This window comes from Hevea brasiliensis, chromosome 10 (assembly GCF_030052815.1).
Source record: "Hevea brasiliensis isolate MT/VB/25A 57/8 chromosome 10, ASM3005281v1, whole genome shotgun sequence".
NCBI lineage: Eukaryota > Viridiplantae > Streptophyta > Magnoliopsida > Malpighiales > Euphorbiaceae > Hevea > Hevea brasiliensis.
This window is the reverse complement of record NC_079502.1, coordinates 5,068,103-5,091,695: the sequence shown is the minus strand read 5'-3', so window position 1 is coordinate 5,091,695 and position 23,593 is coordinate 5,068,103. Positions and strand designations below refer to the sequence as shown.

Here is a 23,593-nt window from a genome sequence, read left to right as displayed (position 1 = left end):
TCAAACCGAACTGAATAAAACCGAATTGATAAAACTAAATAGATCGAATTATATAATATTATAAACCAAATTGAACTGAAATATATAAAAAATCGAACAGAACCTAATCGAATTATTTTGGTTCGGTTCAATCGGTTTGGGCTTAAAATAGGCTTTTGTTATGGGCCCGATTTCACTCTCTTTGAACTTGATTTACTTTTTTAATCTGATTTTTACCATATTTTTGGACTTAATTTCACATTAATCAATAAAATTAAACACATAATACACAAAATCCCTATAAAAATAAGATAATTTGAAAAGAAAATTCATCAAAAAGCAAATACGAAAGTCCTTTAACAGTCCAAATACATAAATAAAAGTCATCCAAACCAATAAAATAAAAGTCCTTATATAGTTCACATTAAACAAACTCCATAAAATACATCAAACATAAAAGTAAATAAGCAAGTTTCTAACATAAAAGTTATATAATTACAAATTAAAATATTATAATAATTCCACCACTTTGTTTCCAACTAGCAAGCCTGAATGCTTCAAATATCAGCTGAACATGAAAAAGATTAGAATTGATAAAAAAAATTAACAAAATAAACAATAACAACTCTAAAAAATTATAGCAATATTTACCTGTATTATTAATTATCTAGGTTCACAGTATTATCATTGGTGTTACTTATTTCACAAAGCGAAGATGCTACAAAATAAATTGAAAATAATTTAGAAAATAAATTAGAAATAAATAAAAGCAAATTAATTAAGATTAGCACATACTCTCTTCAAGCTTTTCAAGGTCAACAATTTGCTCTTCAATGGATTTGTGGTAATGAGATTTCTGCAACCAATCTTGTTCACATATTAAGGCTTCAACAATTTTAGGAGTTAAAAAACTCATAAAAGGATCAAGTACTCTACCTCCAGTGCTAAAGGCTGATTTTGAAGCAACTGTGGATATAGGCCAATATATCTCTTACCATGATTGAAAGGATGAGAAATATACTAGAATTAAGTTGCCACTACTTTAATATATTAAATTCTTCTTTTTCATCTACCACTTTAATGTCCTCATTCAAATAGGAATCTAAGTCAGACTTGCTGTTAGCTTCTCCAGTCTCTATTTTATGCTTCAAGAATTGATCCCCCAAATTCAACCTAATTTTTTTTTTTTAACTCCTTCACTTTCATTATTTTCACTTGTATTTCCAGTTACACTACTACCACATCCATGTTCAACTTGATATATTTTCTTATATTCATCAAACAACTCATATACAGCCAATTTAATTTTCTTTGCCAATTCTATACCCTTTTCTTTCCCATACACAGTTGAAAGAGCAAACTCCATAAATTCCAACTTATATCGAGAATCAACCACCACTGCAATATAAATTATTTTATTCATCTTGTCAGGATCCCCCCAATATTTATCAAATTTCACCTTCATCCTATCACCCATACATGCTAATTCCACATCATTACTCCCTTGCCACTCTTGCAATAAACAATCAACAGAACTGATCTCATTAAAAAATATATTAGAAGTGACATATCGAGATCCTGATATTCTCAAGGTAAGATCATAAAAGTGGCCCAACAAATCTATAACTCTCCTAACATTTTTCCAATTCGAACAATCTAGCAAACCATCACCTGACTGAAGATCAAGTTTAAAGCATGGATCTACAGTAGCATATCTATCAAATGCATTTTCAAACTTCTGTGCAGCATTTAACATCAAATAATTGGAATTCCACCTAGTGCACACATTTAAGCATAAAGAACTTTTACTTTCAATCCCCTTCATCTCACAACAAGATTTAAATTTTTGCAACCTTGCAGGAGATTGCCTAATATATCTCACTGCTTCACTAACCCTTTTCACCGAAATACTAGTTTCCTTAAAACCATCAACAACAACTAAGTTAATTATGTGTGCAATGCATCTCATGTGAAGGTACTAGCAATTTAAAATGCTAAATCCCCAACCAACTATTTTCTTTTTCAAATAGGCAATAACAACATCATTTGAACTTGCATTATCAACAGTCACTGTAAACACTCTTTTAATTCCCCAATTTAGCAAACAACTCTCAACTGCTATGCCAATATCATCACCCTTATAACTAGTGATTGGACAAAAATTGAGAATTTTTTTTATGCAATGTCCAATTATCATTAATATAATGTACATTGATACACATATAATTGATTCTTTGCAACGAAGTCCACGTATCTGTTGTAATGCAAACCCTTTGATTAGATTTTTGAAAATAATGCTTTAATTTTTTCCTTTCTTCCATGTATAAATCATAACAATCCTTTGAAACTGTCCAACGAGATGGAATTCGAAACCTAGGTTGTGTATCTTTCATAAATTTCTTAAACCCTTCCCCTTCTACAAACATAAATGGGAGCTCATCAACAATTATCATTTTAGCTAGGCTCCGTCTTGACATCTCTTGATTAAAACTCCAAGCATTTAGCATACCACAATGACTTCCCTCTCCCTCTTGTGTACTAGAAGGTGGTTGTAAAGACAATTGTGATTGCCTAGTAGTCATACTATGTGGGTTCTTTGTACATGCAAATATGTGATTTCTAAGTGCAGTAGTGCCATTTTTTTTTTGTCACAAAAAAAATTCTTTGTAGCAGTAATTACACTTGCCTTTTCGTACACCACTACCATCAACAAACTTTGTAAAGTGATCCCAAACAGCTGATCTTGGCTTCATGCCCTTCCTCTTCATTTTGGAAGTTGCTTCGTCGACTTCAATTTGGCTTGAAGCAAATGGAGCTGGATGGGAATGTTCGATAGGAGGATCATTTGTTGTTTCTTATTGTGCCATTTTTAAGATTTAAAAATTAACCTGCGTATGAAATAAAAATATACAATTACCAATAATACACAATTACATGTCATTTACTATATTTTATGAAGGAAAGAAACTTTGAATGCCACTTTTGCATATTGCAAAAAAAAAAAAAAAAATACACACACATAAAAAAGTTATTAAAATGATCTTCATCATATATGCATATACAATAATTATATGGTGCTTTCTCTTAATGCCTGTGATGCTCACCTTTTCCAGTCATTTGGACATAGGAGGTATAAAGCCCTAGCATCTCAAGATTTTCAACAAGTTAACAACCAATGCTATTTGCCATGTACCTAAACAAAATAGAATGATGTTCCATATTCTTTGAATTTCATTGTATAACATAACTTTTTGTAAACTTATTTTCTGTTTATAGACAATCCTAAAGCTAATCAACTTAGAGCAGAATAATTTTGAGAGTTCAAAAGGAAAAATGTTGTCCCCAGCCAGTGATAATTCTGTTAAGTTATTTTGAGGAATGCGTTGCCCAGGGACTAGCAGGCCAAGATAAAACTATTATTCTCTTTACTAGGCAATAAAGTAAATATTGTCATTTGCCATTCACAAGCAACTAATTGCATCACCATGCTTTTGCAAGTCACTAGAGAAGTGTGATAACTTGGCTCAAAGAACCATATCATGGTCCATATAAACTTAGCAGACTTTATTAACATTAAACATCAAAGCCCCTGCTCCCTACAAGCGCAAAAAGATTAACTAACAAAATGAATAACAAATCCACAAGAGAATAATATTCGCTTACCTTGGCAACCTTGCAAAGCAAGACAGGTTATGAAAGAAGTCAGGTTTGAACAAACAAGCAACAGAAGGCAAAAACATTTAGGCATTAATACAAAATTAATCAGGAAAAAAAAAAACTTATCATAGAGGATTCCTAAACCAAGAAAGAACATCAAAGTGTATCCAAAATAGAAGCTTATTTGGAAGAAACCTGGCATCTTAGTCTTCACGGAGTAGTAATATATTAAGTATAAGTAAACATCAATGGTTGTCGAGGCAGTAGAGAAAAAAGATGTCCACTGCCAGTGATTATTGTCAACATTGAGCAAGAAATATGTCCCAACAATTGTTACACAAACAGTGACATTAATGAGTATCACACAGGAAAATATTTCTCGGTACTAAGAAATCTATTAATAACTAGTTATCTACATCCCACATACAAAATTTGCAAGAAAATTGCCATATCCAATTAATATAAGTTCATTACTTTAAAGCATTTATGCTTTTGGAAAAGAATCATTAAGAGAAATCGTATGCTTTCTGATAATATTTCCAAGATGCTTTATCCTGTATGTAGACAAACATTGACCTTAGACGTAATTGAAAAAAAAAAATAATAATAGACCCTGCTCATATGTAATAATGTAAATACACAGTCATCAAATCACAGCGCTCCAAGATGTAAGATACTACATTTCTTTAACCCACACAATCCAACAATTTATGGGCAATAAGACATTCATTGCATTTTGCATAAAAATTGATTGAGGAATTTATCACAGAGAAGAGTTGAACCTACCGGCTACTTTGGATGGTGAATTGGAGAAGAAGAAGGACAGCGAGAGACGCACTCCAAGCGGGCAGCAGGATTGAGTGAGTGAGCCGACGATAGTGATAAACGTCGTTGATGTCGTGATGAGGACTGATAATCTTAGAAGAGAAGCGTGAAGACTAAAGACCGATCGAAGAGAGAGGATTGAGAACCGACGATGAGTTGATGACCCGACCAAATGGGTGACAGGGTGAGTGTCGACTGTCAAGGAGGATTGGAGGAGGGGAATGGTGCGGCGCCTGTTCTGGATCTGGAGAAGAAGAATATTACTTAAGTTAACCCTAACTCTCAAGGCCAAAACGCATAGTTTTGGTGAATTTCGGTTCGGTTCGATTCAACCGAACTTTTTATCCACTAAAACTGAATCGAATCGAAATAATCGAAATTTCATAAAAATAAAATCGAATCGAAATTAATCACACTCAAAACCGAACTAAATTATCGAAGTAGAACGGTTTAGTTCAGTTAATTCGATTTGAACCAAATAGTGCTCAACCCTACCTAAGAGACTGAGATTACATAGAAAGTAGGATCATAACTTGAAAAGAAAAAATTTCAAGCTATCCCAGCAAAGATGTCAAGCCAGAAGAATATGTGGATCCAGACATGTTTTAGAACATATTTTTTAATTAAAAATAGAATTGCACTATTCTTTTGATGGGCTGGGACAGGTTTAGATAAGGCCTTTCGGCCCGTCAACCCATTAAATGAGTCTGATATAGGTGACATCCAAATTTCAACTAATCATTGGTTTCGGCTTCTCTTGTCATATTAGGCCGCTTGAAGTGTCTCTTCATCTTGTTCTTCCATTCTTTTTGGTGCTCAAGGGCTTGTAGTTGCAGCTGCAACGCAAAGCAACTTCATCTTCATGTGTATACTTTGCATGAGTAGAAATCAATTATGCACTTCTCATGGATAACTTCATGTGTTTCAAGTGTATGCCTCTCCACTTCCAGATTTTGATTTCACATTGCTGGTTGATCTTCATAATTTGCTCAAAACCTCTCCACCTGACACTATTTCTCGACTCTCGATATTCTTCTTTTACACTAGAGGCCAGAGGAAAATTTTAAAGAATTGGATCATGCAATGCCAAAACATGCCTTATTGATAAAGACAGGGCAGCCTTTCTAAGAGCATCTGTCAAGGGCCATCTATGGTGGAGTATACTAAACTACACTTATTGATTTCATCACCTTCACTCCTAACTAAAACACTCTTTCGGGTTTATATTTACCTCCAACACATATTCAAGTATCCGTCTTTGTTCATAGTTTGTTGAAGAGCAGGGAATTCTTGATGACGTTCCACAGCTATAGGACAAGAAAATGGAGTATTGGCCAACAAAAAGGTTCCCACTCAGTTCACAAGATTACAAGCTGTACGAGGAAGTTGGTGAAGGTGTCAGTGCCACAGTGTACAGGGCTCTCTGTATTCCACTTAACGAAATTGTTGCTATAAAGGTTTTGGACTTGGAGAGGTGCAATAATGACTTGGTATTTTTGGTTTCTTTCTTCATCTATCATCTCTTCCTCTAGTAACATTTTTCTTTCTTTCTTTCTGTTGGTTTGTGTAAGTGGGGTTGCTTCAGTTTCGTTGTAATTCCCAGTTTAATTAATCCCTTAATCGGTGCAGCTTTTGAATTCTTTGTAATCGGATGAATGCAATTACCATTTTGTTGTCCCAAAAATAGTCCAAGAGGGGGGGGGGTGAATTGGACTTTAACAATTTTTCGGCCCTTGCTTGTAGCCTAATGAAAAATTGTGGCTATGTTCAACTAAGTGTTTCTCTATATGTAATGAAAACAATATGAGCTTCAACAATGTGTTCCTAAGATGCAATTTAACCCTCAATCAATGTATATGGCAATATCTAACAAGGCATGCACCATACAATATACAATTGATTTTTCAAGTCTCTTAATATGTCCACAAATTTATCAACTCAATCTATTTAACCAACATTCAATATCATGTATATGAAGAAAAATTTAAAATTGCACATAAGTAAAAGGGTAAAGGATAGAGAGATCAAACACAAGGATTTTTATAGTGGTTCGGCTTAACTAGCCTACATCCACTCTCTCAAAGAACCCTCTTTGAGTCTTCTCTCCACTATTTGCTCTTTTGAAGGCAAGAGACCAAAAGCACTTTACAATTTCTCAACACCAAGCTTTTACACCAAGGTAGCTTGGAACCTTCTCAAGTGCAATCACAAGCACTAACTCTCCCAAGCTTCAATAGGTGCTTGTACAACCTCTCTTGAATGCAATTCAATGTTTCAACACTCACTCTTACTCAATACAAATCAAACTATAAAGAAGAGATGAGTTGATTTGCCAATGGTAGCTCAAAATTTTTAAAGCTCTTGAATGAAAGCAATAAATGAAAAATCAATGTTGGAGTTCAAATGTAAGCTTTCATTAAATGTAAATGAAGTAGAGAATGTGTATTTATAGTCCCAAATCATTTTAGACCGTTTGAAACCCTTTTGGAACGTTATACACACTGCCCAAGACAAAATAGCCGTTATTTTGTCCTTTTGTGCGAAGTTGAGCAGCTCTGATAAATTAGCAAACTAATGAAATTTTAGGAGCAGTCAGTAAACTAGTTAGTAAACTAACGTTTTTAGCAAACACATTAGCAAACCGAAAATTTTAGCAAACCAGTTAGGAAACTAAGTCAACAGCTGCATGTCTCAACTTGCAATGCAAAATGATTTAGACCTTTAAAAAATGTTTCAATAGTTGTGTTCAAGGTTATGATGAGAAAAAGTAATCAGAAAATAAATTTTCATTTTTTAGCTCCATATGACTAAATTCTCATCTATTCTTTTTCACAAAAAGACCTAAGACTCTAACACTATGCTTTTCATACCTTTGCTTTGAGTCTTGATTTCCATAGCCTTTTTCTCATTTTGGATTTGTCTTGAAATACCTTTGAGTATCCTTTCTCCTTAGATACAACTTCAAAGGTTCTTTATGCATAAGACAAAGAATCTACACATCACTTTAAGGTTAGGTTAGATAGATTCTCTTTGAGTTTTGTTATCATCGAAATCAATGCTCATTTTGAGCTACACGGGGTCAACAATCTCCCCCTTTTTGATGATGACAAAACTCAACTGAATCAATCAGTCAAAAATAAAAGTGTGTGAGAATTTATGTGAGTATGTAAATCCAAGTATAGTATACCGAAAATGCTCCCCCTAAATATATGCACATAATATCCAAGAAATCCATTTTCTGTACATAAGCTTCCCCCTGAAATTATGCTATAAAACATATTCACACTTCACAAGTATCAATCACAAGTATAAACATATATCCAGCAACACAAGTATCATCACATATATATATCACCACACTTCACAAGTATATATATATCAACACATTTCCATATTTTCATGGTCATCAACACATATTCACATATCCATAACCATTCTCCCCCTTTTTGTCATCAATAAAAAAGGAAACAGGAGAAAGTACCCAAAAAGAATCATGTGAGCCAGAATATAAATGCAGTAAGATAGACAGTAGCAAACTAAAAACCAATAGCAGCAAATAGAGTAGTAAACTAAATATGCAATCAGTAAACTAAAAATCCAGATGAGATGCTATTTAAGTCTGTTACTTCTGCGAGTGGATTTTGAAGGCACCATTTTCTTCCTAGGGAGTTTAATAACAGGGGGCTGAGGTGCTTGTTCAGCCACTTGATCATCTTTCTCGGACTCATCTTCTTCAGATTGTGGTTGAAGAGCAGCAGCGAGGGTCTGGTATGGATTTGACACGGTTGACTTGTACCTTTTCTTACCTTTCTTTGCTGCAGGGGCAGCAGCTGCAGATAGCTGTGTTTGAGCACTAGCTTGGTGATCTTTTAAAGAAGTTTCCTGGTGCTGCATAGGGGCAGCAGCTGGCTCAACTGGTCGTGCAATTTGAGGTTCAACAACTTTTTCAGATTCTAGAACTTTTTCACCTTCCTTTGGTAACTCACTTTCAGCTTCTACAACCTTTTTGCCATCAAGCTCAGTAGGTACATCAGCTGTAGTACCAATCTCAGGTTCAATGACTTGGTGACCAGCATGTTCAACATGGGTTTCCACTGCAGGTTCAAGGTCAGGTTCAGCTACTTGGCCACTTTCATGTGCCATAGCAGCAGGAGACTCATCAACTTTGTTGCTTTCTCCCTGATCAGCAGAGACTTGAGTAGCAGCCTCAACTTTAGTTGGAACACCAGTTTCCTTGGCCTGTTGAAGATCCATAATCAACTTTTTCAATTCTTCATTTTGAGTGAGCAAGTGACTCACTTTGTAGTCAACCACATCCACAAACTTTCTGAGAATGTCAAGGGACTGATTTGTTGAACTAAAATGTTCATTAACAGTAGCTTTTATCCCTTGAATTTCATTCAAAACTTCACTAGCAGAAGCAGAATCAACCTTAGCAGAGGAGGAACCACCCTTTTCAAATCTTGTTTTTCTCCCATCAGTGTCTGAATGTATTTCTCTAAGCACTATCAAGTCAGCCCTAGAGCTTTCCTTAGTGACATTCACCTTTAGCTCTTTAAACACAGCAGTTAACAAATGTGCATAAGGCAGTTTTCCAATCCCATAGGCTTTGCACATGTTTTTGAAAATTAAGTAAGCTAAATTCAACCTAACTTTATTCACAATGTGCCACATAATACACATGTCCAAGTGACTCAAATAGCCATAACTGCCAGATTTCGGACAGAACACATAGTTCACCATACTATGAATAATTTTGATATGCTGGAGGGCTTTGGTACTGGTGGATTTCTCATTTTTGGTAGTGTTAGCAGGGAACACCTCATTTTCAAACTCAACCAGATTGAATCCTGCTACTCTAGCAACATCCTTATGTGTGGAAATTCTATTTCCATCATTGGGCAATTTTAAAGCCGTGGCTATCAGTTCAACAGAAACACTATATGTATTTGTATTTAAAATTACTTCAAATCGATCCTTATCATCAACAGTTCTCATGGTTCTATAAAACTCTTGAACAAGCCTAGGGTAGTACTCATTCGCACATTCACATACATCCAACCATCCTTGAAACTCAAAAAGCTCTTTAAATTGAAAGTTTACCTGATTAAAGTTCTCCCATTTGATGAATTTGCAATCCAACAGTGCTTTATCCACTGAACCCGAAAGTTTTTCGATACCCATTTTTCTTTTGGCATCCATCCCTTGATCTGTACTGTCTTTTTCTTTTCTGGCGTCGATTTAGGGGATTCGACACCCTTGGACGAGTGAGAAGACTCACTAGCTGATTTTGATTTCAGCACGTTTTGCTTTCCTTTCATTTTCTTCCGCAATGCCGCGACAGGAACATCGTCAGAGGCTGACGAGGAAGATGAAGCAGCTGCAACAACAGGGGATTTTCGTTTGGTGCGAGCCATTGAAATAAAAATGAAATCGGGTAATGATGGTTCGGTGAGTGAAGAGAGGAAGAGGAAAGGAAACTCGAGATTTTTGGTGAGTTAGGGTATGTTTCGCCGGATAGAGGTATCGGGTATGGTTTGGGAGGTGTCGGAAATCGAAACAGAGGAGAGAGAGAACGCGTGTGGGTTTCGTGTGGCAGAGGGTTTAAGTCCTCTTGAGTCCCGCGCTTTTCAGTGTCACTGTACTTTCAACTGAACCAGTTTTCTTACTTTTTATTTTATTTTATTCTATATTTCAAACAAGTTTATCTGTCCCTATATGCACACATAAACATTTTTACATGACTGACACAGCACTGAGAATGTGATATCAAATGTGAAAAGATAAATGCATTGCTGGACATGCAGAAAAATTTCAAGAACAATCACCTTTCGGTTTGAAATTTGAACAGTACAAGATATAGCAAACTAATTTTCGTGACGCAATATTAGCATACAACTTAGTAAACTAATTTTACGAGTACACAAACAAGTTAGCTAATATTCTTTAAAGATTTCTTAGCAAACTTATATTACAGCAGTTCACTCACATATTAAACAAAATGTAAAACATGAAATTATTATGAATTAAATTTCAAACAAACAGTTCACACATACCAATTTCTCTTCTAATTCTACAAAATGTTTCTTCATTAAGAGGCTTTGTAAAAATGTCAGCAAGTTGATTTTCAGAGGTAACAAACTCAATTTTGATATTTCCATTTTGAACATGATCTCTAATAAAATGATGTCTGATCTCAATATGTTTAGTTCTTGAATGTTGGACTGGATTTTTGACCAAGTTTATGGCACTAGTGTTGTCACACCTAATTGGGACAAGATTATATTTTAGACCAAAATCTTCCAATTGTTGTTTCATCCATAAGATTTGAGCAACACAACTACCAGCAGCTATATATTCTGCCTCAACTGTGGATAAAGCTACTGAAGTTTGTTTCTTACTGTGCCAAGAAACTAGTGCAAGACCAAGAAATTGACAAGTACCTGAAGTACTTTTTCTATCCAGTCTACTTCCAGCAAAATCAGAGTCACTATAGCTAACAAGATTAAATGATTCACACTTTGGATACCATAAACCAATTGATTGTGAGCCAATGAGATACCTAAAAATCCTTTTAACTGCACTTAGATGAGATTCTTTTGGACATGATTGAAATCTTGCACACAAGCAAACACTAAAGTGTATGTCTGGCTTAGATGCAGTGAGATACAAAAGAGAGCCAATCATACCTCTATAAAGCTTGGTATCTACTTCTTTACCTTTTTCATCACTGTCCATTTTAATTGTTGAACTCATAGGAGTGTTCATGCTCTTCAAATCTTCCATTTTAAATTTCTTTAGCATATCCTTGATGTACTTTGATTGATTTATGAAGATGCCATCTTTCATTTGCTTAATTTGAAGTCCAAGGAAGAATGTGAGCTCACCCATCATGCTCATTTCAAATTCATTCTGCATAATCTTAGAAAATTTCTTGCAAAGAGATTCGTTAGTAGCACCAAAAATTATATCATCAACATAAATTTGCACAATGAGCATATCATCATGATGCTTCTTAACAAAAAGTGTTGTATCCACTTTGCCTCTTTGAAAATCATTTTGTAAAAGGAATTTACTAAGCCTTTCATACCATGCTCTAGGAGCTTGCTTTAAACCATATAAAGCTCTAGTGAGTTTATAAACATGATTTGGATGCTCATGATTTTCAAAGCCTGGTGGTTGTGCAACATACACTTCCTCATCAATATAACCATTTAAAAATGCACTCTTGACATCCATTTGATAAAGCATAAAATCCTTGAAACATGCAAAGGCACACAACATCCTAATTGCCTCAATTCTAGCAACCGGAGCAAAGGTTTCATCAAAATCAATCCCTTCCTCTTAGTTGTAGCCTTGAGCCACTAGTCTAGCTTTGTTCCTAACAACATTGCCTTTTTCATCCATTTTGTTTCTAAAACCCATTTAGTACCAATAATTGAATGATCTTTTGGTTTAGGCACTAAATTCCAAACTTTATTTCTCTTAAATTGATTTAGTTCTTCTTGCATAGCAATAATCCAACTTTCATCATTTTGAGCATCTTCAAAACATTTAGGTTCAATTTGTGAAACAAAAGCAACATTACCAAAATATCTTCTCAATTGAGCTCTAGTCATCATCCTCTGAGATGGATCATCAATAATGTCTTCTTGAGGATGATTTCTATGGAATCTCCATTCTTTAGGTAAATCTTCATGTTGGGGCTCATTTACTTGTAATTCTTCCAAATTTGGCATTTCTTCATTAATTTGATCTTCATTGGCATCATGGACATCTATTGTAGTTTCTCCTTGAGTTTCATCTTCTTTGTCATCAACTTGTTCTATTTCTTGACTTGATATTGAATTTTCTTTTCCAAAAATCTGCTCATTATTATCATCACAAGCATTTTTCCTTCTAATAGAAGGGTTAGTCTCATCAAACAAAACATGAATAGTTTCCTCAATAACCAAAGTTCTTCTATTGAACACTCTATAGGCTTTGCTCTTTGTTGAATACCCAAGAAAGATTCTTTCATCGGATTTAGCATCAAATTTCTTTAAGTTATCCTTCTTGTTGTTTAAAATATAGCACTTACAACCAAATGCTTTGAAATATGAGATATTTGGTTTCCTTCCTTTCCATAGCTCATAGGGGGTCTTTTTCAAAATTGGTCTAATTAAAACTCTATTCAACACATAGCAAGATGTATTAACAGCTTCAGCCCAAAAGTATTTTGGCAAATTATTTTCACTCAACATAGTTCTAGTCATTTCTTGCAAAGTCCTATTTTTCCTTTCCACTACCCCATTTTGTTGTGGTGTTCTAGGAGCTGAAAAATTATGATTAATTCCATGTTTATCACAATATTTCTCAAACAAATGATTTTCAAATTCAGTTCCATGGTCACTTCTTATAGATGAGATGCAAAAGCCTTTTTCATTTTGAACCATTTTACTAAAAGAGGTGAATTTTTCGAAAGTTTCATCTTTGTGAGCAAGGAAAAATGTCCATGTATATCTTGAATAGTCATCAACAATAACTAAAGCATATGACTTTCCACCAAGACTAGTAGGAGTTACGGGTCCAAATAAATCAAGATGAAGCAATTCTAATGGCCTAGTGGTAGACACAATATTTTTAGATTTAAAAGATGCTCTAGTATGCTTTCCTAGTGCACAAGCTCTACATTGAAATTCATTTTCATACTTAATCTTAGGAAGACCATTAACAAGTTCTTTCTTAGACAATTTTGAGAGTGTATGCATGCTTGCATGACCTAGTCTTCTATGCCATAAGTAACTAGAGTTATCAAGAGATACTAGACATGTACCATGATTAGTTTCAAAATTATTCATGTCAAGCAAGTAAACATTATTGGATCTATTTGCAATGAACAATGTATCATTATCTAAGTTATTAATTGTACATGGAGAAGAAGTAAACTTTACCTCAAAACCTTTATCACAGAGTTGGCTTACACTTAGCAAGTTGTATTTCAAACCTTCAACAAGTGAAACATCTTCAATACAAGGTTTGTTTCCTATTGTGCCATTTCCAATTATTTTTCCTTTCCCTTTATCTCCAAATTTTACGTATCCTCCATCTTTCATTGTGATTTTTGAAAACTTGCCCTTTTCACCAGTCATGTGCTTTGAACAACCACTATCTATGTACCATTTTCCACTTTCCTTCATCCCTTTGCAACAAACCTGAAATTTAATCATTTAGCTTTAGGTACCCAAGCAACTTTGGGTCCTTGGGGGTTAGTGACCTTAGGTAAGGTTCCCTTTGGTACCCATACCTTCTTTACCTTAAGATGACCTTTCCTAAATGCACAAGAGCTAATCATATGACCTCTTTTATTGCAATAATAGCATGTAACATTAGGCAAGGAAGATGTAGATGCTTTAATGAAATGATTCTTGTACTTGTCATAGTTCATGAAACCATCAAAACCAATTCCATATTTTTCACTCGAAATTCTTTGGTTTCCAAGAAGTACATTTAGAGTTTCTTTTCCTTTTGTAAATTTTTCCAAATCATTTGTCAAAGACTCTACTTTAGTTTCAAGAACTTTATTTTTCTCAATGAGCATTTCACAAGTATCTTTTGAGATTTTCAACTCTAAATCTAGTTCTTTAAACATGGCAATTTGTCCTTTGTAAAATTCATTTTCTTTATACACATTGGACATGGCAATATTTTGTGATCTCAATGATTCAATCTCTAAATTCATTTTAGTGCACTTTCTCTTGTAATTTCTATACTCATCATATACTCTAGCAAATGCAAGTTCAAGTTCTTCTACATTAGGAGATTCATAAGAGTTTACCTCATTGTCACTTTCTTCTTCCTTTTGTGAACTTTCGACTTTCTCTTCAAGTGCCATCATACAAAGAAGAGCAGCCTCTTTATCACTTGATTCATCATTTGAAGATTCTTCACTGTTGCTCCATACTACTTTCATAGCTTTCTTGCTCCTATCTTCTTTTTGAGCAATGGACATTTAGGCTTGATATGTCCAGGTTTGTGACACTCATAACATACAATTTCTTCTTTTGAATCTCTGAAGTGTTTATCCTTGGGAGTATACTTTTTCAAGAATTTCTTGTATTTGCTTCCTCCTTTCTTGAAAGCTCTTTTAAATTTTCTTGCAAGCATAGCCATTTCATCATCATCTTCACTCGAAGCACTTGAGTTGTCACTTGAGTCAACTTTGAATGCAACTCCTTTCTTCTTATCTTCATCCTTATTTGACTTGAGAGCAATGCTTTTCTTCTTCTTTTGCTCATTTTCAACTTCATCTTTCTTGTATACCATCTCATGTGCAATGAGAGAACCAATGAGTTCATCATAGGTGAATGTTTTGAAATCTTTGGTATCTTGGATAACTGTTGTCTTTGCTTCCCAAGACTTTGGAAGTGATCTAAGAATTTTCTTCACAAGTTCAACTTCCTCAAATTTTTTACCAAGCGCTTTGAGAAGATTTACAAGATCAGTAAACCTTGTACTCATATCCGCAATTGATTCTCCTGGCCTCATTTCAAACAGCTCATAATCTCGAATAAGAAGGTTTGCTTTGGACTCTTTAACAACATCAGTTCCTTCATAAGTCACTTCAAGCTTATCCCAAATTTCCTTAGCAGATTGACATCCTGAAATACGATTGTATTCATTAAGGTCAAGTGAGCAATGCAAAATATTAATAGCTTTAGCATTTATAGAGATTTTCTTCCAATCATTGTCATCATATTCATCTTCATGTTTTGGAACTTTTGTAGTTCCTGTACCATTCTTTTGAGGAACATGTGGACCATTTTTAATAATTCTCCATGCATCAATATCTACAGATTGTATGAAATTTCTCATTCTTACTTTCCAAAATGAATAATTAGTGCCATTGAAAAGTGGTGGTCTAGTGATTGAGTAGCCTTCAACTAAAGGTGCAGGTATACCGGCAGTATTACTAGATGAACTAGCCATTATGGATCACTCTAAGGTTGTAATACCCTAAACAAGAGAGTCAGGCTCTGATACCAATTTGTTGTCCCAAAAATAGTCCAAGAGGGGGGGGGGGGTGTGAATTGGACTTTAATAATTTTTCGGCCCTTGCTTGTAGCCTAATGAAAAATTGTGGCTATGTTCAACTAAGTGTTTCTCTATATGTAATGAAAACAATATGAGCTTCAACAATGTGTTCCTAAGATGCAATTTAACCCTCAATCAATGTATATGGCAATATCTAACAAGGCATGCACCATACAATATACAATTGATTTCTCAAGTCTCTTAATATGTCCACAAATTTATCAACTCAATCTATTTAACCAACATTCAATATCATGTATATGAAGAAAAATTTAAAATTGCACATAAGTAAAAGGGTAAAGGATAGAGAGATCAAACACAAGGATTTTTATAGTGGTTCGGCTTAACTAGCCTACATCCACTCTCTCAAAGAACCCTCTTTGAGTCTTCTCTCCACTATTTGCTCTTTTGAAGGCAAGAGACCAAAAGCCCTTTACAATTTCTCAACACCAAGCTTTTACACCAAGGTAGCTTGAAACCTTCTCAAGTGCAATCACAAGCACTAACTCTCCCAAGCTTCAATAGGTGCTTGTACAACCTCTCTTGAATGCAATTCAATGTTTCAACACTCACTCTTACTCAATACAAATCAAACTATAAAGAAGAGATGAGTTGATTTGCCAATGGTAGCTCAAAATTTTTAAAGCTCTTGAATGAAAGCAATAAATGAAAAATCAATGTTGGAGTTCAAATGTAAGCTTTCATTAAATGTAAATGAAGTAGAGAATGTGTTTTATAGTCCCAAATCATTTTAGACCGTTTGAAACCCTTTTGGAACGTTATACACACTGCCCAAGACAAAATAGCCGTTATTTTATCCTTTTGTGCGAAGTTGAGCAGCTCTGATAAATTAGCAAACTAATGAAATTTTAGGAGCAGTCAGTAAACTAGTTAGTAAACTAACGTTTTTAGCAAACACATTAGCAAACCAAAAATTTTAGCAAACCAGTTAGGAAACTAAGTCAATAGCTGCATGTCTCAACTTGCAATGCAAAATGATTTAGACCTTTAAAAAATGTTTCAATAGTTGTTGTCGCAATGGGATTTTGCGGTCGCCCGGACGATCACTCACCGAAGTGGGAAAGAGTGAGGAGTCGCCACCTTAGTTTTGAGGGGAACTAAAGAAAACCATTTGAGAAGATGAATAAAGAATGGAACCACTTCAAGACAGAGATTCTAAGTTCGGGGTCCGTAAACGGGTGGGGAAGGTGTTAGGCACCCCACCTCGTCCCTTAATAAGGGTAGGTAGATTTAATTTTGTGTCCTTTATAAATTAGTTAGAAGGGCTCGGATGGGAATGTTAGTCCTTTTGGTAAAAGGAATGTTTGATTTTTCACCGATCAGGATCACCCAGATACATAAGTAAATGAGACAACCTTAGTGAATTACTTTTGCATGTTAATTTTACTTAAAAAGGAATGTTTTATTTAAAGTTTAATTTAGAAGATCGGATAAGAACTCTCCTCCAATCTTCTATTAGAATTTTGGTTGGGGATCGGATAAGGACTCTCTTCCGATCCCTATTAAATATTTATTAGAGATTTTAATTTGGGATCGGATAAGAACTCTCCTCCGACCTCTTTTAAGTATTTATTAAAATTTTAAGCTGAGACCGGATAAGAACTCTCCTCCAATCTCTATTTATTAAAATTTTAAGCTGAAACCGGATAAGAACTCTCCTCCGATCTCTTTTAAATATTTATTAAAAATTTTGAATTGAGGTCGGATAAGAACTCTCCTCCGACCTCTTTTAAGTATTTTAAGCTGAGACCGGATAAGAACTCTCCTCCGATCTCTTTCGGATTAGCAGGAGCACAGGAGGGCTTTGCCGATCTCCGAATTTCAATTTCAGCTACATGTCGAAGAACCTAAAACTAAGGTTTCTGGCATTCAAAAATGCTGGAGGTTAGGTTTCTTGATACCCTATGACTAAATGGGTAATACTAAACTTGATTTACCGACCTTCCATGTAGTCATTTCACGCATACCTATTAATGTCCGATCTGTTCTGTCTAGTTTATTTTGGTTTTATTCCTCTTCATGGTATCTTGCCGGATTCCCGTTCACGTCAGCCTAATAGTTTGGCTATTTTCCTGACGTGTCATTCAAACTTTCTCTTGTAAAAGAGGCCCTTAAGTTGCAGATACCTATATTTTGCCTGACCACTTACACGCTACTAGGAGCTAAAAGCTCGTATTCAGAAATAACGAAAATTGACGAAATGATGGACCGATCACTAAAGAGATAATTCAAGAGTAACGTTCTTTGAGATTTTTTCGCTAAGAATAAACTAAGAGCAAACCGCGTACGTAAAGAGAACAAAGAAAGTGCGAAAAGTAAACGCAAATACTTAATAAAACAGTAATTTGAACTCTTACCTGTGAGGAGCCAAATATATTGAAATAACTGAGGTGGTAAATAGTGATGAAGATGGCGGATTGATCAGCCTGAGAGTTGATGTCTGTGAGGAGCCAAATGCATTGAAATAAATATGAGGTGGTAAATAGTGATGAAGATGGCGGATTAACCAGCCTGAGAGTTGATGTCTATCGTGAAACCGAGAGATGCTTTAGCTAAAAGGTAACCGGGTAAGAACCAGGTGGAAGGAAGTTGAGTTTGAACAGAAGAAAAGAAAGCAAAGAGGACGAGAGTATGACCAGATAATGAACAAACTGGAAATGTAGAGTTCCAGTATTCACAATCCCTTCCAAGAAAACACTCCTGAAAACTAGTTTCAAAAGTCTTTTTGATTACTACAAAACAGCAGAGTAACAAACTGAATGAAGTTTCAGAGTTCCTCCACGATAATAGCAGCCTCTTGTCTATATTTTTTGTCCCTCTTTGAACAGTTTTTCATGCAGGTATTTATAGGAATCGGGTGCTCCCCATGAAGGGTCAGGATTTATTTTGAGGGAGATGGAGGGTCAAGATTTTGAAGTACATGATCGGATGTTCAGGAATTAAAGAGAATCAGAACGAATGGCTGAGATCGCTTCCCAGAATATTTGTCCTTTTCCTCTTTTAATCTGACGGTCTTGAATCCTCTTGTCCGGAACAATCTGAGGGCTAAGAGTGAAAAACGCTGGTATTGTCGTCTTCTCTTTTGATCCAAGGGTTCCGGATTCATCCTTACAAGTGAGATCAACGGTGGAGATTGGGATGTACAGGATCACATGACATACCCGGCACTGTCATTAGACGGGCGATTCTTAGGCGTGCGGTGGAGATCTCGTCTGCCACGCTTTAACTACCTCGGCTCTGATTCTGACGACGGTTATTGGGATTTGTCTTATTCTTTTTGTCTTCCGATCCCTCCCCTAGCTCCTATTCCGATCTCTCATGCTAATCTCCTATCTCCCGATCTCTTTTATCCTTTGATTAGTCTGGATTCGGTCCAAGCATTAATTGCATCTCGATTCTCGAAGCGTCCGCTTCGTTTTCCGCTCAGCATTAAATGCCCATTTCCCCCTATATATACCCCTGTCGACGGAGACATTTTCTTCATCTGACTTTCCTCTCTTCTTTTCTTACTTTCCCTGTTCTAGCTGCTCCGGTGGAAGTTCGCTATAATCGTGGCTTTGATCTTTTCCGATGGACTCCTTTACTCACCGTGAAAATTTATGATCCGGTGATCGCATGACCTTAACTTATGATGGTGAGAGAACCTGGATTTGACCGACCAGATTGCGGACCTCGGTTGTACCGATCTTGAGTCGCTCAATCGAGTTCATTCGCCTTCTCACCGCATTGGGTGTTCCGGCGTCTTTCCTCCACATTGGGTGTTCCGACAATGGTCGGTTTCGAGTGGTAACATTGGTGACGATGTCTCTCATCTTCATGGGAGTCATAATCACCCCATCCGAGCCGTACATCCGTCCGATGTCAATAGCCGGTCTCTGATGAAACACATCTTTTGATTCACCACAAGACTAGGCTTTGACATAGGCCTTTAGATAGGATGTTCCACCGGTCTCTAGAGATCGCCCAAATGATGTAATCCTGAAATGTAATCAGATCTCTAGAGATTGCCCAAATGATGTAGTTAGACCTTTATTGTAGTCTGATCCCTAGAGATCGCCCAAATGATGTATTTTATCTTCAATGCAATCCGATCTCTAGAGATCACAGAAATGATGTGATCCAATGTTAGTGTAATCCGATCCCTAGAGATCGCCCAAATGATATAATCCGAACTTTTGAAAATAAAGACTTTATTTTGTCGGTTATCATCTTATTATTTTTGCATTGATTATTTTCCGATCTCTAATGTGGTTATCCGATCTGGTTCTTTACCTGAATGACACTTAACTGATCCTTTATTCAAAATATTTAACTTATTATGCCGATCTCCAATTAACCGATCTCTGAACATTCGGATATTTGAGAGAAGTGTCAGAACAAATTGCCGAGTCCCACCAATCGATGCGCTTAGAACCTCGCGAGCATTAAATGCTCGGACTAGTATAAATAGGGAGGGTTAGCGTTGTTCTCACATTCCATTTTCAATCCCCGCTCACAACTTCAAGTTCTCTCATTTTCTCCGTTCCCGACGCCGATCGGACTCGGTAAGGGCTTTAATCCTCTTTTTAGTTTAAGTTCTTTGTTTTTCTTGAAAATGAGCGGTGCAGAAGGTCGAGAGAAGCGAGCCCTCCTTCTATTCGGTTCTCATGGTCATTGTCGATGAAGAAGAGGCGATCGGGCCACAGTGCAACCTAAACCCCTAGGGTCTCGCTCCAGTCTGGTCGGGTCATACCATCAAGGCTTGCACCACCTTCAAGGAGAGAGACCCTTCCTATAGACGAGCTTCCATCGGTTCTTCTGAATCTGACCGCAATCGCTTGTTCAAGAATACAATATTTGTCCCGATTCATATGAGCCGATCAAGTGCCATGGCGATCTTCGTGTCGATCACTCTTTTGAAGAGGATGACATGGTCATGGTGTACGAAGAACGCTTAAAGGCCGGCCCGAGGTTCCTCTAGCCGATTTCTATAAGGAGGTCCTAAAATTTCACCGAATATCCATTGTTCAAATCCACCCCAACTCGTGGCGGATCTTGGTTGCTTTCCGAGGTCTATGCCGAGCTAAGGGAATCAGACCTACGGCTAAGGTGTTCGCCGAGCTACACGCACTAACTCACAAAGGATGACGAACATCGGTTCTTTCAGCGAAGCCTCGCTATGCGGACTCTTTTCCGACCGCCTCATCCCTTAAGAATTGGAAGAACCGGTTCTTCATTCCGAGGAGTAAAGATCCGAGCCGCTTTGAGGACTTTCCTCGTAGTGGTGGTACCAAGGGCCCTCGCTCAAGCACTTTACCCCGAGTCAAGAGGAAAGCTTGATAGTGATGGAGCTGAAAAGTCGTGCCACCACCCTAAAATATTCTCGCCCAAATGCGGTGATCGCGAATCGCACCATTGACCATGCAATCGATCACCGGCCGAGATCGCGAACTTCCGCTCTCGACTCGGCATTGGTATTTTCTATATCTCACCTCAGACCTTAGCGATCTCACTAACCTCTTTCTCGTGCGGTGTATGGCGGGTGGTGAGGGTTCTAGGAAGCGGAAGAAGGACAAAGAGATCTTCCGGAAAGTAAAGGAGATGAAGCGTTCGGAACGTCTTCAAACACCCGGTCACGAACCTGGGGAGATGCAAAGAGACCTGTCTCAACCTTCGGGTCCGCCGACCATTGAGGCTGTCAGATCTCCTCCTAGATCGGAAGAACACCCGCCTATCTCGGGCCATTCCAAGCACGGAAAGGGAGCCTTCTCAATCTTCTCGGGAGGACCTCTTCTCGTGGCGCCGACATCGACCGATCGCTTGAAGAATAACCGATCGTTAGTGAGAAACCCGATTTTTCCAAAGTCCTGGGATCTACCATCTTCTTTCAAGAGGATCGGACAGTTATCCTGCAATGGTCTCGATGATATCTTGACTCAACCATGAGCTTGAATGTGGAGTGTCCGTGAACTGCACCATGATTCGGGAAAAGATTCAACGTCCGGGTAAGGAGGTCGGGAAGAAAATCAGAATTGGCTTCCTCCGATCCCAACTCTCATCCGCCGGATTATATATCTCAAGTCGAGGGACGGGCGAAGTACCATGAAGACCACCGCCGAGAGGTCTCGTGACTTGGCTGAAAGTGAACGGCTCTCGAGAGAAGTCCGTGCACTTCGTGCCAACGGTTACCAGTCGCCCAACTCATCAAGAGCTTAAGGATAAAGACGTTGAGCTTTAGGCGAAAGATGAAGAGATGGTGACAGGGATAGCCGGAGCCTATGTGAATGCGCATAAGGATCTCTTGGCCGAACTTAAAAAGCGCTATCCTGAAGAGGACTTCTCTTGGATGGACGACCTGGCTCCCGGGGGCGATGGTGAAGATAGTGAGGAGGAGGGCGAGGAAGAGAGAGAGAGTGAGCAGACAATCAGTCGGGGCGATCCTCACCAATAACTTGTACAAATTATGACATGAAATGAAATGCCTCTTTGCTCAATGAATGCATGTGATTGGAAAATCTTTGAATTGCCTAAGTATTTGATTGCATGAGCACAACAAAACAAAAACTAAATGTGATTATTAATCTAAGTATGAGAGATCGGAAAGCACTTTAAGCATGAGATCGGTAGGGAGGAAATGCTGAATCTAACTTGATTGAAAATTTAACTCGAACACTTAAGATCGGAACCCTCATTAAACCAAACCCAAACTTTAATCGTTAAACTTTCGGAAAGGAGGTCGGCAATAAACCGTAGGAAAAGATCTAGTGCCGCTTCATCTTAGAGATCAGAATATACTTGACAGTCCTAAATTTGACAACGGGTTTGAGAGGTCGGTAAATGATTTGAGAGATCGGCGAGGCCCTGATGAATATGAGGACTCAGCATTAATTCAATTCTTTGTGAGGAGAGAATCGGAAATGTGACCGTCTATCAAAGAGGGATCGGAAACGTGATTAGCTGTTCAATTTTTATTGATTCTAGGGATCGGCCAAAATATGGTGTCGACAGCTGCCCCTCTTTACATAATTTCTATTAAAGGAAAAATTTCCGTATAGGAATTATGTAAAGATTCAGACTCATATTTTGGACGATTAGGTGTTCGAAATTAGGGAACTAAAGCACACCTAAGTTAATGACCTCGAAAATCAAAATCAACTTGGATCTAGAAACCAGAGGTTGATAACAGAAATTAAAATTGCATGAAATCAACTTAGATCAAGGAACCAGAGGTTGATAACAGGAATTTAAATTGCATGAAATTAAAATCAACTTAGATCAAGGAACCAGAGGTTGATAACAAGAATTAAAATTGCATGAAATTAAAATCAACTTAGATCAAGGAACCAGAGGTTGATAGCAGGAAATGTAAATTGCATGAAATTAAAATCAACTTAGATCAAGGAACCAGAGGTTGATAACAGGAATTAAAATTGCATGAAATTAAAATCAACTTAGATCAAGGAACCAGAGGTTGATTGCATGAAATTAAAATTGCAGGAATTTAAAATCAACTTAGATCAAGGAACCAGAGGTTGATAGCAGAAATTTAAATTGCAGGAAATTAAAATCAACTTAGATCAAGGAACCAGAGGTTGATGGTGGAAATGTAAATTGCATGAAATTAAAATCAACTTAGATCAAGGAACCAGAGGTTGATAGCATGAAATGTAAATTGCAGAAAATTAAAATCAACTTAGATCGAGGAACCAGAGGTTGATAGCAGGAAATGTAAATTGCATGAAATTAAAATCAACTTAGATCAAGGAACCAGAGGTTGATAACAGGAATTAAAATTGCATGAAATTAAAATCAACTTAGATCAAGGAACCAGAGGTTGATAGCAGGAAATGTAAATTGCATGAAATTAAAATCAACTTAGATCAAGGAACCAGAGGTTGATAGCATGAAATGTAAATTGCAGAAAATTAAAATCAACTTAGATCGAGGAACCAGAGGTTGATAGCGTAAAAATTAAATTGCGTAAAAATTAAAATCAACTTAGATCAAGGAACCAGAGGTTGATAGCATGAAATGTAAATTGCAGAAAATTAAAATCAAC

At 36.8% G+C, this 23,593-nt stretch overlaps 1 protein-coding gene and 1 long non-coding RNA gene across 2 annotated transcripts in view; one reads left to right on the top strand and one right to left on the bottom strand.

Annotated features, from left to right (window-relative positions):
• Positions 1-375: 375 nt before the first annotated feature.
• On the bottom strand, positions 376-4,720 carry LOC131169713 (uncharacterized). The gene is made up of 4 exons (XR_009140613.1): positions 4,423-4,720; positions 775-2,867; positions 631-697; positions 376-547 (listed from the first exon to the last, which is right to left on the bottom strand). It is a non-coding gene; the product is annotated as an uncharacterized LOC131169713 (long non-coding RNA).
• Positions 4,721-4,997: 277 nt separating this feature from the next.
• LOC110631655 (serine/threonine-protein kinase BLUS1) overlaps positions 4,998-23,593 on the top strand; it is a 97,326-nt gene continuing 78,730 nt past the window's right edge. Inside the window, 1 exon segment of the mRNA XM_058128986.1 lies at positions 4,998-5,951. Within this exon segment, the coding sequence (XP_057984969.1) occupies positions 5,784-5,951 (168 nt within the window). The 5' untranslated portion in view covers positions 4,998-5,783.